We start from the raw sequence: 14,892 nt of genomic DNA on the forward strand, positions 1-14,892 counted from the left end.
GCATTACAACAAAAAATATGGCTAGTGACATCTTCATAAGGTATTGCCATATAAAAAATTGATCCTTTGATACAGGGTTACCAGATCGGTTCCGCCGCCCGCTTATCCGAAATCAACGGCGCTTCACGAACGTGAACATCCCGGCCCCCGTTCAGTCTTTGGGAATCACCGATTCTGAAAAGACTCGAACAAAAACAAGAAAAAAATTAAAAATGGTGTGGCTCTGCCACAATTACCAATCTATACATCCAGCGACCACACAAAACAAGACACGATCCCGAACTCGATTTCAAAGCAATCTTCTAGATTTGCTCACAACCGTTTGTCCTTTGGCACATGGTCCATCGATTGGCATCATTAAATACGAGGTGGCGTCATCCGTAAAAATCTTCCTCCTGGAAAATGCTGGTATACTAGTATTTGCGACTTCAGGGCATATTGGTTCCATTCCATATACGCCTTTGGACGAACGATTTTCACCATTGGCATTATAATTGGACGAACTAGGTCCATTTTCGGTTTTCTCCTTGCACGAACTAGGTCCATTTTGAGAAACAATTTTCGAAAAATTATTCGATTTAACTTTGGACGAACGAGGTCCACTATTTACAATGGCTTTGGACGAACGAGGTCCTTGCCCAGATAATGTATAGGACGAACTAGGTCCTTTTATTGATTGGGACACGGACGAACTAGGTCCCATTCCCTTTAAATGCGGCATTCTATCAACTGATCGTATTATATCAACATTATATTTTTCACAACATCTACTTTGTGGACTGTATTTAACGACATGAGATAGTTCACTATCTACCAAAGTGCAACACGAGATAAGAGAGCTTGTCTCAGAAATTGGTCCCGTAAGCACCCAACCAAAAATAGTTTCCTGGGCCACCAGAGACCCCAAGATCCTTCGCTGTATACCATCCAACAAAATCTGCGGGTAAATATCACCTCCAATCAAAATATCTACCTGACCACTTCTTCCAAATTTGGGATCAGCCAACGGTGCAATTCCCAACGAAATATAATTAGGTATATCTATTGTATAACTGGGCAAATTCCCCGTTAACCTGGGCAAAACATAAGCAGAGACGTCAACATCGCATTCCTCACTATGGGGAGATTTCAAAACAAAGTTACATTGTTTCACTGAAGATCCGGCAATGGCATCATTCAGTCCTGAAACCCTAGTATTGACTCTTCTAACTGCCAAATTGAGACGCCTTTGCAATTTTTCGGTTATGAACGTAGCTTGGGATCCTGAGTCGATAAGTGCCCTGGCAGTATAATTATTTCCATTAACATCAATGTTAACGATTGCTGTGCCCAATAATACTTGATTGTGAGCACTAGCAAAACAATTTTGAACATTTGCCTGTTGCATAGTACTATGCCTAACATCATCAGCATTAGAATCCGAATTTAATTTTTGTGATTGTCTATGCAACATGGTGTGATGTTTGCCTTTACATATGGAGCAACAAGATGTACTTGAACAATTTTTCAACAAATGATTGTTGCCAAAACATCTTATGCAAAGATTGTTTCTCTTTACCACTCTAAACTTTTCACTTTGGGTCATTTTCAAAAATGTGGGGCAATATTTCATTATATGGTCTTCTGAACAAATGAAGCAAGAACATTTGTTTAACTTTGAACCATGTTTCAATCTTTCAATAGGAGAAAGAATATCTTCGGACCCAGCTATTTCTAGTGACTCGGTATTTGTCAAATCAAAAACGGTTTCCAACGATTGAAACCTAGCAGTTAAAAAGCAATCCAAATCTGACCATTTGGAAATCTCAGTCTTATTACTGACTGTTTGCTCCCACAACGACAAAGTAGTAAGAGGCAGTTTGGTGGAGCACAAAAACACAAATATAGGGTCCCAACTGTCGATATCAATTTTGTGTAACTTTAGGGATGTAATGCAATTATTGACATCCCTCTGCAGCCTTTTGATTTCACCAGCAGATTCATTCTTAACAGCAACGAGATTAAAAAGAATCTTCAACTGGCTATTTATCAAAATTCGCTTGTTCTCGTATCTATCTTTTAGATTTGACCAAGCATTCGCAAAACCATCGTTTGTCAAAGGTGATTTTTTAACTATTTCCAAAGCTTCCCCTTGTGTACTCTGACGCAAATAAAACAATCTTTCCACCGGCGTAATGGATTTACAATCAATGTATACCGCAGTGAACATGTCTCTAAAAGACGGCCACGACAAATAATCACCATGAAAAATTTCAGTCGTACACGGAGGTAAACGCAAACGATGGTCGGCAACATTGTTTTCCGGGAACCTTGCTCGATGGCTGGGGCTAGCTATTGTGGATGACAAAGTAGAGTTATCCACAAAGGTTTGGGATAATTCACCCATTTGAGCAGAACAACTCATATAAGCTTCTCTACACTGTCTATAGAGATAAGCTACTTCATCTTTCGACACACTACACTCAACACAGACATTTTCATAAATTGAGTTAATCCTTGCCCAAAGTCTTTTTAGTTCAACCTTACGAGGTCCAGCATCAAACATAGTGACACTACTCTTGGTGGCATTAAAATCTGTCTCAAGGTCTAACAGTAAAGCAGCAAGTGCTTTAAATTTACGTAAAACTTTAGATTCTGCCATAATTTCCAAAAAAAAATCGCAAAACTTCAATATAAGTTTAAGAAACTGCCTCTGAATTTTATCAAAGCCACAACAATTTAACTTAGTTTTGTGCAGAAAATAAATTTCTTGCTGCAAAATATCTTAACGATGTCCAAAAACTGCTCAAAACAAGAAACAAGCGCAAAAATATCCTTTTTTTAAATAATATAGCACCAATAATCAGTTATTTTTAAGTGAAGGACAACTCACCTTTTTATTACAAGTCGCCTTCTTCCATAGACTGCACCTGTCAATAGCAATAAGCGATGGACAACAACAAACAACCCAGACAAATTTGCATCAAAAATACCAAAAAATGGATATTTACCATCAGCACTAGCGATCACTGTCACAGAATATTTTTATTTTGCGTTTTTCCTCAATTTTGTTTTTTCACTTTTAAAAATATTTTAATTTAATAAAATAATAAAAAGGATTTGCAAATATAATAGTAAGGAAATGGAAAAAAAAACTAAAACACACAACCAACTAACAATAAGAAGAAGTACTCCATGCTAGTTGTTAGTGTTTATCTGGCAACAGTAAAACGCAATTGGTAACAACAAAACGCCAACGAAATTTAAATAAGAACGCCAAAGATGTTCACCAGCAAAAGAAATCGCGAATGCAAAAAAATTCTAATGTGCGATTTAAACTTATAATTGCGACTCGCAGTCAAATACATAAAAAGAAGAAATTGCAATGCAAAAATTCCACAATGTTAAAATTCTTAGTAGCAAATGACACAACTTCTTATTACAAGTCTCCTTCTGACTTGTCAATATATCAGCAACAATTTTGGCCAAAAATATTTACATGGAATTTTTATGTTTCACCAGTCAAAATGTGAAGAAATATATTTTGCTTTAGAAATATTATCACTGCAATGATTAACAGAATAAAATCTTTTCAACAAAAGAAAAAAAAATAAACTGTGGATTGAAATTGCTGTCTGTCCAACAAAACAACACCAACTATAAGCAGCAGCACTAACTATAAACTTTCAACAAGTTTATTTCCAATTTGTCACAATAGAGACCACAGCAATATCTTTGAAATATTTCCAAAAAATTTAATAGTTTTTTGCACTTGCACTCAATTATTATTAAATTATTAAACAAAAATTATTATTTCCACTTAAATTCTCAATGGAATAAAAAACCAAAACAAACTAAACAAAGAGCGAATAAGGAAGAAGAAGCACAGTAGTGATAGTTGTTAGTGCTTTTCTCTCACAACGACGATCAGTTGAACCGCGTTGCCAACCACTTATCGGAAGTATTAGGTGGTCGGCCAACAATGCAATATTATTGCAAATAAATTAAATTTTAATTTTAATAAAATTTCAAAAAAAAAACGAATGAAATTTATATTAAAATGAATGCAAATAAGTAACTTTTCTCCAAAATAAAGCAAATTTGCTCCTCTTGCTCCGTATCCGGCTCGAAGGACTATGGTTAGCTTCTTAACAAATTGGGCAAAATCCCACAACAAAAAAAGAGCGGCAACCGGGGAGCAAAACTGGAGCCAACGAAGATAGGAAAAAAGGCACAATAGCAAACAGAAAATAAAAAGAATAAAAACACTTTTTTGTATTCCCGAACGATATCGGTTAAAAAGAAACACTTTCCTTTTATTATTATAAAAAATCCACAAACAATTCCGACAATGTTTATTTAAAATTCAAAGTTGTTTGAAATTAATCGAATTTTAATCTACAAAAGCGATAGCGCCAAATATAATTACGCGCTCGAACAATGATAACTCAACTATATTTAATAATTTCAATAAAAAACGCGTCTTTGCGCTCGAATAGCAAGACCAACTATAACTATAAATTGCATTACAACAAAAAATATGGCTAGTGACATCTTCATAAGGTATTGCCATATAAAAAATTGATCCTTTGATACAGGGTTACCAGATCGGTTCCGCCGCCCGCTTATCCGAAATCAACGGCGCTTCACGAACGTGAACAGGGTGCTTTTATAGACCCTTTCTGAATAAAAGGGTGCTTCTATAGACCCTTTCTGAATAAAAGGGTGCTTCTATAGACCCTTTCTGAAAGAAATGGTGCTCTGTAGACCCTTTCTGAAAGAAATGGTGCTCTGTAGACCCTTTCTGAAAGAAATGGTGCTCTGTAGACCCTTTCTGAAAGAAATGGTGCTCTGTAGACCCTTTCTGAAAGAAATGGTGCTCTGTAGACCCTTTCTGAAAGAACTGGTGCTTTCTGAATAAAAGAGTGCTTCTAAAGATCCTTTCTGTAAAAAATTGTGCTTTTATAGACCTTTCTGAAAGAAACTGTGCTTCTATAGACCCTTTGTGAATAAAAGGGTGCTTCTATAGATCTTTCCTGAAAGAAAGGGTGCTTTTATTGAACGTTTCTGAATAAAAGGGTGCTTCTATAAATCCTTTTCTGAATAACAGGGTGCTTCTATAGATCCTTTCTGAAAGATAGGGTGCTTCTATAGACCCTTTCTGAATAAAAGGGTGCTTCTATTAATAATTTCTGAATAAAAGGGTGCTTCTATAAATAATTTCTGAATAAAAGGGTGCTTCTATAGACCCTTTCTGAATAAAAGGGTGCTTTTATAAATCCTTTCTGAATAAAAGGGTGCTTCTATAGACCCTTTCTGAATAAAAGTGTGCTTCTATAGACCCTTTCTGAAAGAAATGGTGCTCTGTAGACCCTTCCTGAAAGAACTGGTGCTTTCTGAATAAAAGAGTGCTTCTATAGATCCTTTCTGTAAACAATAGTGCTTCTATAGACCCTTTTTGAATAAAAGGGTGCTTCTTAGACCCTTTCTGAATAAAAGGGTGCTTCTATAGATCCTTTCTGAAAGAAAGGTTGCTTCAATAGACCCTTTATGAAAGAAAAGGTTTTTTATAGACCCTTTCCGAAAGAAAGGGTGCTTCTATAGACCCTTTCTGAATAAAAGGGTGCTTCTATAGACCCTTTCTGAAAGATAGGGTGCTTCTATAGACCCTATCTGAATAAAAGGATGCTTCTATAAATCCTTTCTGAATAAAAGGGTGCTTCTATAGACCCTTTCTGAATAAAAGGGTGCTTCTATAGACCCTTTCCGAATAAAAGGGTGCTTCTATAGACCCTTTCCGAATAAAAGGGTGCTTCTATAGACCCTTTCTGAAAGATAGGGTGCTTCTATAGACCCTTTCTGAAAGATAGGGTGCTTCTATAGACCCTTTCTGAAAGATAGGGTGCTTCTATAGACCGTTTCTGAATAAAAGGGTGCTTTTATAAATCCTTTCTGAATAAAAGGGTGCTTCTATAGACCCTTTCTGAATAAAAGGGTGCTTCTATAAACCCTTTCCGAATAAAAGGGTGCTTCTATAGACCCTTTCTGAAAGATAGAATGCTTCTATAGACCCTTTCTGAATAAAAGGGTGCTTCTATAAATCCTTTCTGAATAAAAGGGTGCTTCTATAGACCCTTTCTGAATAAAAGGGTGCTTCTATAAACCCTTTCTGAATAAAAGGGTGCTTCTACAGACCCTTTCTGAAAGAAATGGTGCTCTGTAGACCCTTTCTGAAAGAACTGGAGCTTTCTAAATAAAATAGTTCTTCTATAGATCTTTTCTGTAAACAATAGTGCTTTTATAGACCTTTCTGAAAGAAACGGTGCTTCAATAGACCCTTTAGAAAGAAAAGGTTTTTCTATAGACCCTTTCTTAAAGATAGGATGCTTCTATAGACCCTTTCTGAATAAAAGGGAGCTTCTATAGACCCTTTTTGAATAAAAGGGTGCTTCTTAGACCCTTTTTGAAAGAAAGGTTGCTTCAATAGACCCTTTATGAAATTCTGAATAAAAGGGTGCTTCTACAGACCCTTTCTGAAAGAAATGGTGCTCTGTAGACCCTTTCTGAAAGAACTGGAGCTTTCCGAATAAAATAGTGCTTCTATAGATCCTTTCTGTAAACAATAGTGCTTTTATAGACCTTTCTGAAAGAAACGGTGCTTCAATAGACCCTTTAGAAAGAAAAGGTTTTTCTATAGACCCTTTCTTAAAGATAGGATGCTTCTATAGACCCTTTCTGAATAAAAGGGAGCTTCTATAGACCCTTTTTGAATAAAAGGGTGCTTCTTAAACCCTTTCTGAAAGAAAGGTTGTTTCAATAGACCCTTTATGAAAGAAAAGGTTTTTATAGACCATTTCCGAAAGAAAGGGTGCTTCTATAGACCCTTTCTGAATAAAAGGGTGATTCTATAGATCATTTCTGAAAGAAAGGGTGCTTCTATAGACTTTTCTGAAAGAAACGGTGCTTCAATAGACCCTTTATGAAAGAAAAGGCCTTTCTATAGACCCTTTATGAAAGAAAAGGTTTTTCTATAAATCCTTTCTGAATAAAAGGGTGCTTCTATAGACCCTTTCCGAATAAAAGGGTGCTTCTATAGACCCTTTCTGAAAGATAGGGTGCTTCTATAAATCCTTTCTGAATAAAAGGGTGCTTCTATAGACCCTTTCTGAATAAAAGGGTGCTTCTATAAACCCTTTCTGAACGAAATGGTGCTCTGTAGACCCTTTCTGAAAGAACTGGTGCTTTCTGAATAAAAGAGTGCTTCTAAAGATCCTTTCTGTAAAAAATGGTGCTTTTATAGACCTTTCTGAAAGAAACTGTGCTTCAATAGACCCTTTATGAAACAAAAGGTTTTTCTATAGACCCTTTCTTAAAGATAGGATGCTTCTATAGACCCTTTGTGAATAAAAGGGTGCTTCTATAGATCCTTTCTGAATAACAGGGTGCTTCTATAGATCCTTTCTGAAAGAAAGGGTGCTTCTATAGACCCTTTGTGAATAAAAGGGTGCTTCTATAGACCCTTTCTGAATGAAAGGGTGCTTCTATAAAGCCTTTCTGAATAAAAGGTTGCTTCTCTAGGTCCTTTCTGAAAGAAAGTGTGCTTCTCTAGGTCCTTTCTGAAAGAAAGTGTGCTTCTATAGACCTTTCTGAAAGAAAGGGTGCTTCAATAGACCCTTTATGAAAGAAAAGGTTTTTCTATAGACCCTTTCTGAATGATAGAATGCTTCTGTATACCCTTCTGAAAGAAATTGTGCTTCTGTTGCCCTTCTGAAAGAAATTGTGCTTCTATAGACGTTTTCTGAATAAAATGGTGCTTCTATAGATCCTTTCTAAAAGAAAGGGTGCTTCTGTAGACCCTTTCTGAAAGAACTGGTGCTTCTATAGAACCTTTTTTGAAAGAAATCGTGCTTCTATATACCCTTTCTGAAGGAAAGGATGCTTCTATAGTTTAAAGACAACATTATTAGGTACTTAATAAGTCCACAAAAATATATGATAATCCGTCCATTCGTTTTCGAGCAAAATGCTATTACAAAAAAGGTCAGCGTAGATTACACTGCTCAACAAAATTGAAAAACTTGAATGTTTCAACCGAAGTTGTTGTTGTTTCTAAATGAAATCGGCGAGTTATTTTCAAATCCGGTCGCGGTTTTTCTCCATCAGCTCTTGTTCTTAAGATATAGCTCAAAATCGGTTTTTACGAGTTTTACCCAAAATTTCGTCATTTTCGGATACAAACAAATATTTTTTGTGGGGTTTTCGACACTAATATATTAAGGAGATGTTGTACGCTCGATACAAAAAGTTTTTGAAATAGTTATGGTGAATATACATCAAAACAAGTAAAAAAGTATCAGTCGGCTTTGCCGAGAGAGATATACCCTCAGCCTGTGTATATTGAAACAATTTTTTTTTTTCCAAAAACGCATGTTTTTAGGGAGTTTTAAGAATTTTGGGCGTTTGAACTGACAAAAATGTTGATTAGGATTTAATATCAAAAGTTTTGCGGAAGAGATACTAAAAAGAATGGATTTCCAGCCACTACATATGGTACCATAGGGGTTTTTAGAACTTCAGGGATGTTTGCTCAAGAAGTATGAACTTGCCCCTGAAACAACTTTTATCATCGCAATTGAGGCAGCAATGCAAGTTGCTTCAACAAAAATCAAAGTGATTCGAAAGCAGGTCTTAAAGTGAACATGTATCCGAAATTTTGAGTGGGAGGTACCGGATGGAGTGGACAAATATAGTCCATATTTGAACCTGATCTATATCTGGTAGATATATTAGGATGTGTAAAGTATGGACCAATTCGGCCACTCTCTTCAAGAGTTATCGTACGCACAATTTTTTCGAACATTTTTGAACTTTTGTGGGGGAGGTACCTGAAGGAGTGGACCGATATGGCTTATCTTCGAACTTAAACTATGTTTGGACAAAATATTACTAAGGCCAAACTTTGGACCGAATCGGCAGACCTGTTCGAGAGTTATTTTGCCCTCCAACCTCCTCACACGGTATCATAGGGTTTTTTGCAACTTTCAGGCTATTTTCTCAGGAAGTATGGACTTGCCCCTGATGAAACTTATACCGTCGTATGGAGGGCAGTGAATACAAGTTGCTAAAGCAAAAATCAAAGCGATTCGAGAGATGTTCCTAAACTGAACTTTTCCAAAATTTTGTGTGTGAGGTACCCGACGGAGTGGACCGATTGAGTCCATATTAAAACCTGATCTAAGTCTGGTACACGCTCCACGATATGCAAAGTATGGACCAAATCGGTTACACCCTTCAAGAGTTATCGTGCGTAAAAATTTTCCGAACATTTTCGAACTTTTGTGGGGGAGGTACCGGAAGGAGTTGACCGATATAGCTCATCTTCGAACTTAAACTAAGTTTGGACAAAATATTACGAAAGCCAAAATTTGAACCGAATCGGTTCATCCCTTCGAGAGTTATCGTGCGCTCCAGCCAGCCAGACAGACAGACAGACGGACGGACATTGCTCAATCGACTCCAAATTGTCTGAAACACATTTCGTCCAAACATACTTGGGGTCTAAAACCATTATTTCGATGAGGCACATTTTGCCCGTATGAAAGTGTATATACCCTTCATAGCCTAAAGGCTGAGGGTATAAAAATATAGAAAACATACGACGGACCTTGTAAAAATTGCATATTTTTAGTACTTTAAGCTGTAATTACGTCATCGGGGGAAGTCATAGGATCTTCATATGGCATTCCGGATAGGCTTATGGTGTCTACTATATAGTCCAGTATTCAAATATATAATATAAAGTTCATAGCGCCCATGATTCGGCCAAATCGTCATGAAATCTGCTAAGGAAAAGTAAATGATTTACTGGTCACTGGTAAATATCTCTTTAAATGATATCTCTTTTATCTCTTATATTTGAATACTGGACTATATAGCAGACACCCTAAGCATATCCGGAATGCCATATGAAGATCCTATGACTTCCCCAGATGACGTAATTACAGTTTAAAATACTCAAAATATGCAAAGGTCCGTCGTATGCATTCTATATTTTCTGATATATGTTCACCATAATTATTTCAAAAACTGTTTATATCAAGTGTACAACTCGTAAAAACCGATTTTGAGCTATATCTTAAGAACAAGAGCTGATGGAGAAAAAGTGCGACCGGATTTGAAAATATCTCGCCGATTTAATTTATAGACAACCAAAACTTCGGTTGAAACAAATGTCGTGTTGACCAGTGTTATCATTTGTAACAAAATTATGCATTAATATTTCATGCAATAAATTGCCGAAAGTAAGTCAAGATTTGCTACATAGTCAAATTCGGTTAAATAATAATAGTTCAGCCTAAATAGCTACAATAGTTGCTAATACCTTTAGTCGTGTTCTAATTTATCTACATGCATTTCAGTTCAATCCTAGAAATATGTGGTATTTTTATTGAGATTTAAAAAATAGAACATTCCCCATAAAATAATGTTATTCCTTTTCAGCAATATGATTCCACAACGAATTAATTTATGTGGAACCTACACATATATACACACATTTATTTAATTATAGATTTTGATTTTACTTAATTAAAAAATTGAAAAAAAAAACAACAAATTAAGAAAAAGTTAATTAAAAATAAACTCTATATGTTTAGCACGCAAGTCTGCGATGTAAGAAATTATTCGATCAACAATTTCGAGTTCTCAGTGAAGAACTTTCGATTTATTTTTTGTGTTTTGCAAAATCATCCAGTAAAAATTATGACAAATTGTAACAAATATCGATTTACCAGACACATTTACTACTAAATTGTTTATCTGTTCATCTTGTCACAACGTACGCGTTTACTCTCTGAAATTATCTATGTATGAAATTAGACTATAAATCCTTCCCCAATATGTAATTCAGAGAACTTTAAAAATCGCTATATACCCGGTTTAATCTGCTTTCTGGACTTGTCTGGTTGGAAACAATAAAATAAAATTAAACAGTAAAACGTAATGGGTCTGATAGTGGGCAGAAGTGACCTATTACCCTAGACCGGATAGACTTATGTCCAAACTGCAGCTTATCAAAATTCACGGGAAATGCAACAATTGTGCATTGTGGCACCTATAAATACTGCAGACAATGGCTATTTAAAAAATATAGTTACAGTGGAAGCAGAAACAATTTGTCTCAAGCCATTATGAATTTCCGATCATTATTATTGGCGGTACTGTTGACTCTGGTGGTGTTTTTGGCAGTGATTTCGGCTAAACCGTATTTTGGACAAAAAGAAGAAAGTGAAAATAGTTCGAATGTCCTTGCAAGTAATGAAAGTGAAAAGGATGCAGAGGAACAACTACAGAATGATAGCATGGAAGATGATAATTCCCTAGTTAATGACGCCATACCTGAACGCTATATGGAGGACATCGAATATGACCAACATTTTTCGCAGGCCCCTGCATTTGTTCCAAAATATGAATATCCAATGTTGTAGTTTATTGTGGAAGTTTTAAAAACGGGGTCTATTAAACAATAAAAATTAATTGAATTAAAGTAATTATTTTATTATAAAGACAATAAACGTGTATTCAAAACACTTTCAATAATAAAACATACGCATATATTAGCATACATATATTAACATACGTATATTAACATACGTATATTAACATACATATTAATAAAGCAATGAAAAGGATTTATTTTTTATTTTTTTAATAAGCGTTCTTTGAGTATATTTTTTTTAAGGAATATATTTTTAAAGACTGCTGGATGTATAAAATTAGTTAGCTTTGTGTGTTGGAAATTTCCAGCGTACGATAGTGGAGTTGGTATCATAACAATTGGCCTTATCTTTCCACTAATAGACCCAACTAACACTGTCTAAGCCAAAAAAATCATATGCTTCGTGGATCTTTTTAGTAATGCTGAAACAGCTGTATGAACTCCGTCGATTGGGCCAGGCAAAAGGATGTAAGCAAAGGTGAATCGTACAGACCTACTTTGCTATATCCACAACTTTTAGGCTATCGATAATTTATAGACTTTTATACAATTTGGGGTAGTTTTAGTCCGTCTGGCTGGTGCGCACGATTATTATCGAACCTTAGCACTAATTTGTCTAAGGGTCTATAAAAGCACCCTTTCTTTTATAAAGGGTCTATAGAAGCACCATTTCTTTCAGAGAGGGTCAACAGAAGCACCCTTCCTTTCAGAAAGGGTCTATAGAGGCACCCTTTCTTTTAGAAAGGGTCTATAGAGACACCCTTTCTTTCAGAAAAGATCTATAGAAGCACTCTTTCTTTCAGAAAAGATCTATAGAAGCACCCTTTCTTTCAGAAAAGATCTATAGAAGAAGCTTTTCTTTCAGAAAGGGTCTATAGAAGCACTCCTTCTTTCAGAAAGGGTATATAGAAGCACCCCTTCTTTCAGAAAGGGTCTATAGAAAAAGCTTTTCTTTCAGAAAGGGTCTATAGAAGAAGCTTTTCTTTCAGAAAGGGTCTATAGAAGCACCCCTTCATTCAGAAAGGGTCTATAGAAGCACCCTTTATTTCAGAAAGGGTCTATAGAAAAAGCTTTTCTTTCAGAAATGGTCTACAGAAGCACCATTTCTTTCAGAAAGGATCTATAGAAGCACCCTTTCTTTTAGAAAAGATCTATAGAAGAAGCTTTTCTTTCAGAAAGGGTCTATAGAAGCTCCTATAGAAGTACCCTTTTTTCGGAATGGGTCTATAGAAGCTCCTATAGAAGTACCCTTTTTTCGGAATGGGTCTATAGAAGCACCCTTTCTTTCAGAAAAGATCTATAGAAGCACCCTTTCTTTCAGAAAAGATCTATAGAAACACCCTTTCTTTCAGAAAAGATCTATAGAAGCACCCTTTCTTTCAAAAAAGATCTATAGAAGCACCCTTTCTTTCAGAAAAGATCTATAGATCTAAAAAAAGGGTGCATCTATAGATCCTTTGTGAAAGAAAGGTTGCTTCTATAGATCCTTTCTAAAAGAAAGGGTGCTTCTATAGACCCTTTCTGAAAGAAGGGGTGCTTCAATAGACCCTTTCTGAGAGAAGGGGTGCTTCAATAGACTCTTTCTGAAAGAAGAGGTGCTTCAATAGACCCTTTCTGAAAGAAGGGGTGCTTCAATAGACCCTTTCTGAAAGGAAAGCTTCTTCTATAGATCTTTTCTGAAAAAAGGCTGCTTTTATAGATCTTTTCTGAAAAAAAAGGATGCTTCTATAGATCTTTTCTGAAAGAAAGGGTGCTTCTATAGATCTTTTCTGAAAGAATGGGTGCTTCAGTAGATCTTTTCTGAAAGAAAGGGTGCATCTATAGATCTTTTCTGAAAGAAAGGGTGCTTCTATATACCTTTTCTGAAAGAAAGGGTGCTTCTATATACCCTTTCTGAAAGAAAAGATGCGTCTATAGACCCTTTCTGAATGAAAGTATTTTTCTATACAACCTTCTGAAAGGAAGGATGTTTCTATACAACCTTCTGAAAGGAAGGATGTTTCTATGCAACCTTCTGAAAGGAAGGATGTTTCTATAGACATTTTCTGAAAGAATGTGTGCTGCTATAGACCCTTTCTGAAAGAAAGGGTGCTTCTATAGATCCTTTCTAAAAGAAAGGGTGCTTCTATAGATCCTTTCTAAAAGAAAGGGTGCTTCTATAGATCCTTTCTAAAAGAAAGGGTGCTTCTATAGATCCTTTCTAAAAGAAAGGGTGCTTCTATAGATCCTTTCTAAAAGAAAGGGTGCTTCTATAGATCCTTTCTAAAAGAAAGGGTGCTTCTATAGATCCTTTCTAAAAGAAAGGGTGCTTCTATAGATCCTTTCTAAAAGAAAGGGTGCTTCTATAGATCCTTTCTAAAAGAAAGGGTGCTTCTATAGATCCTTTCTAAAAGAAAGGGTGCTTCTATAGATCCTTTCTAAAAGAAAGGGTGCTCCTATGGACTTCTCTGAAATAAAGGATGCTTCTATAGACCCTTTCTGAAAGAAAGGATGCTTCAATAGAGCCTTTCTGAAAGAAAGGATGCTTCAAAAGAGCCTTTCTGAAAGAAAGGATGCTTCAAAAGAGCCTTTCTGAAAGAAAGGATGCTTCAAAAGAGCCTTTCTGAAAGAAAGGATGCTTCAAAAGAGCCTTTCTGAAAGAAAGGATGCTTCAAATGAGCCTTTCTGAAAGAAAGGATGCTTCAAAAGAGCCTTTCTGAAAGAAAGGATGCTTCAAAAGAGCCTTTCTGAAAGAAAGGATGCTTCAAAAGAGCCTTTCTGAAAGAAAGGATGTTTCTATAGACTATATTTGAAAGAAAGGGTGCTGCTCTAGACCCTTTCTGAAAGAAAGGATGCTTCTATAGGCCCTTTCTGAAAGACCCTTTCTATGTACCCTTTCTGAAAGAAATGGTGCTTCTATAGACCCTTATTAAAAGAAAGGGTGCTTCTATAAACCCTTATTAAAAGAAAGGGTGATTCTATAGACCCTTATTAAAAGAAAGGGTGCTTCTATAGACCCTTATTAAAAGAAAGGGTGCTTCTATAGACCCTTATTAAAAGAAATGGTGCTTCTATGGACCCTTAGAAAATCAAAGTCGGTCTGTACGATTCACCTTTACTTACATCCCTTCGCCAATCGGCGAAGTTCGTACAGCTGTTTCAGCATTACTAAGAAAATCCTCGAAGCATATGATTTTTTTGGTTTAGACAGTGTGGTTGGGTCTATTAGTGGAAAGATTTGGCACATTGTTACGATACCAACCCCACTACCGTACGCTGGAAATTTCCAACATACACAAAGTTAACCAAACTTATACATCCAGCAGTCCTTAAAAACATATTCCTTAAAAAAGACGTTGGCAAGGAACGCTTATTAGAAAAAATAAAAAATAAATCCTTTTCATTGCTTTATTTATATCTATGTTAATATATGTATA

At 35.9% G+C, this 14,892-nt stretch overlaps 1 protein-coding gene across 1 annotated transcript; it reads right to left on the reverse strand.

The window, feature by feature from the left end:
• Positions 1 to 289: 289 nt before the first annotated feature.
• Positions 290 to 2,641, reverse strand: LOC141386642 (uncharacterized). The gene has a single exon (XM_073955558.1). It carries the CDS (start codon positions 2,639 to 2,641, stop codon positions 290 to 292), a length of 2,352 nt encoding a protein of 783 aa, XP_073811659.1.
• Between the last annotated feature and the right edge of the window lie 12,251 nt (positions 2,642 to 14,892).

Source organism: Musca autumnalis, unplaced genomic scaffold (assembly GCF_047663935.1).
Source record: "Musca autumnalis isolate F117 unplaced genomic scaffold, ASM4766393v1 scaffold_5, whole genome shotgun sequence".
In the NCBI taxonomy this organism is placed as follows: Eukaryota; Metazoa; Arthropoda; class Insecta; order Diptera; family Muscidae; genus Musca; species Musca autumnalis.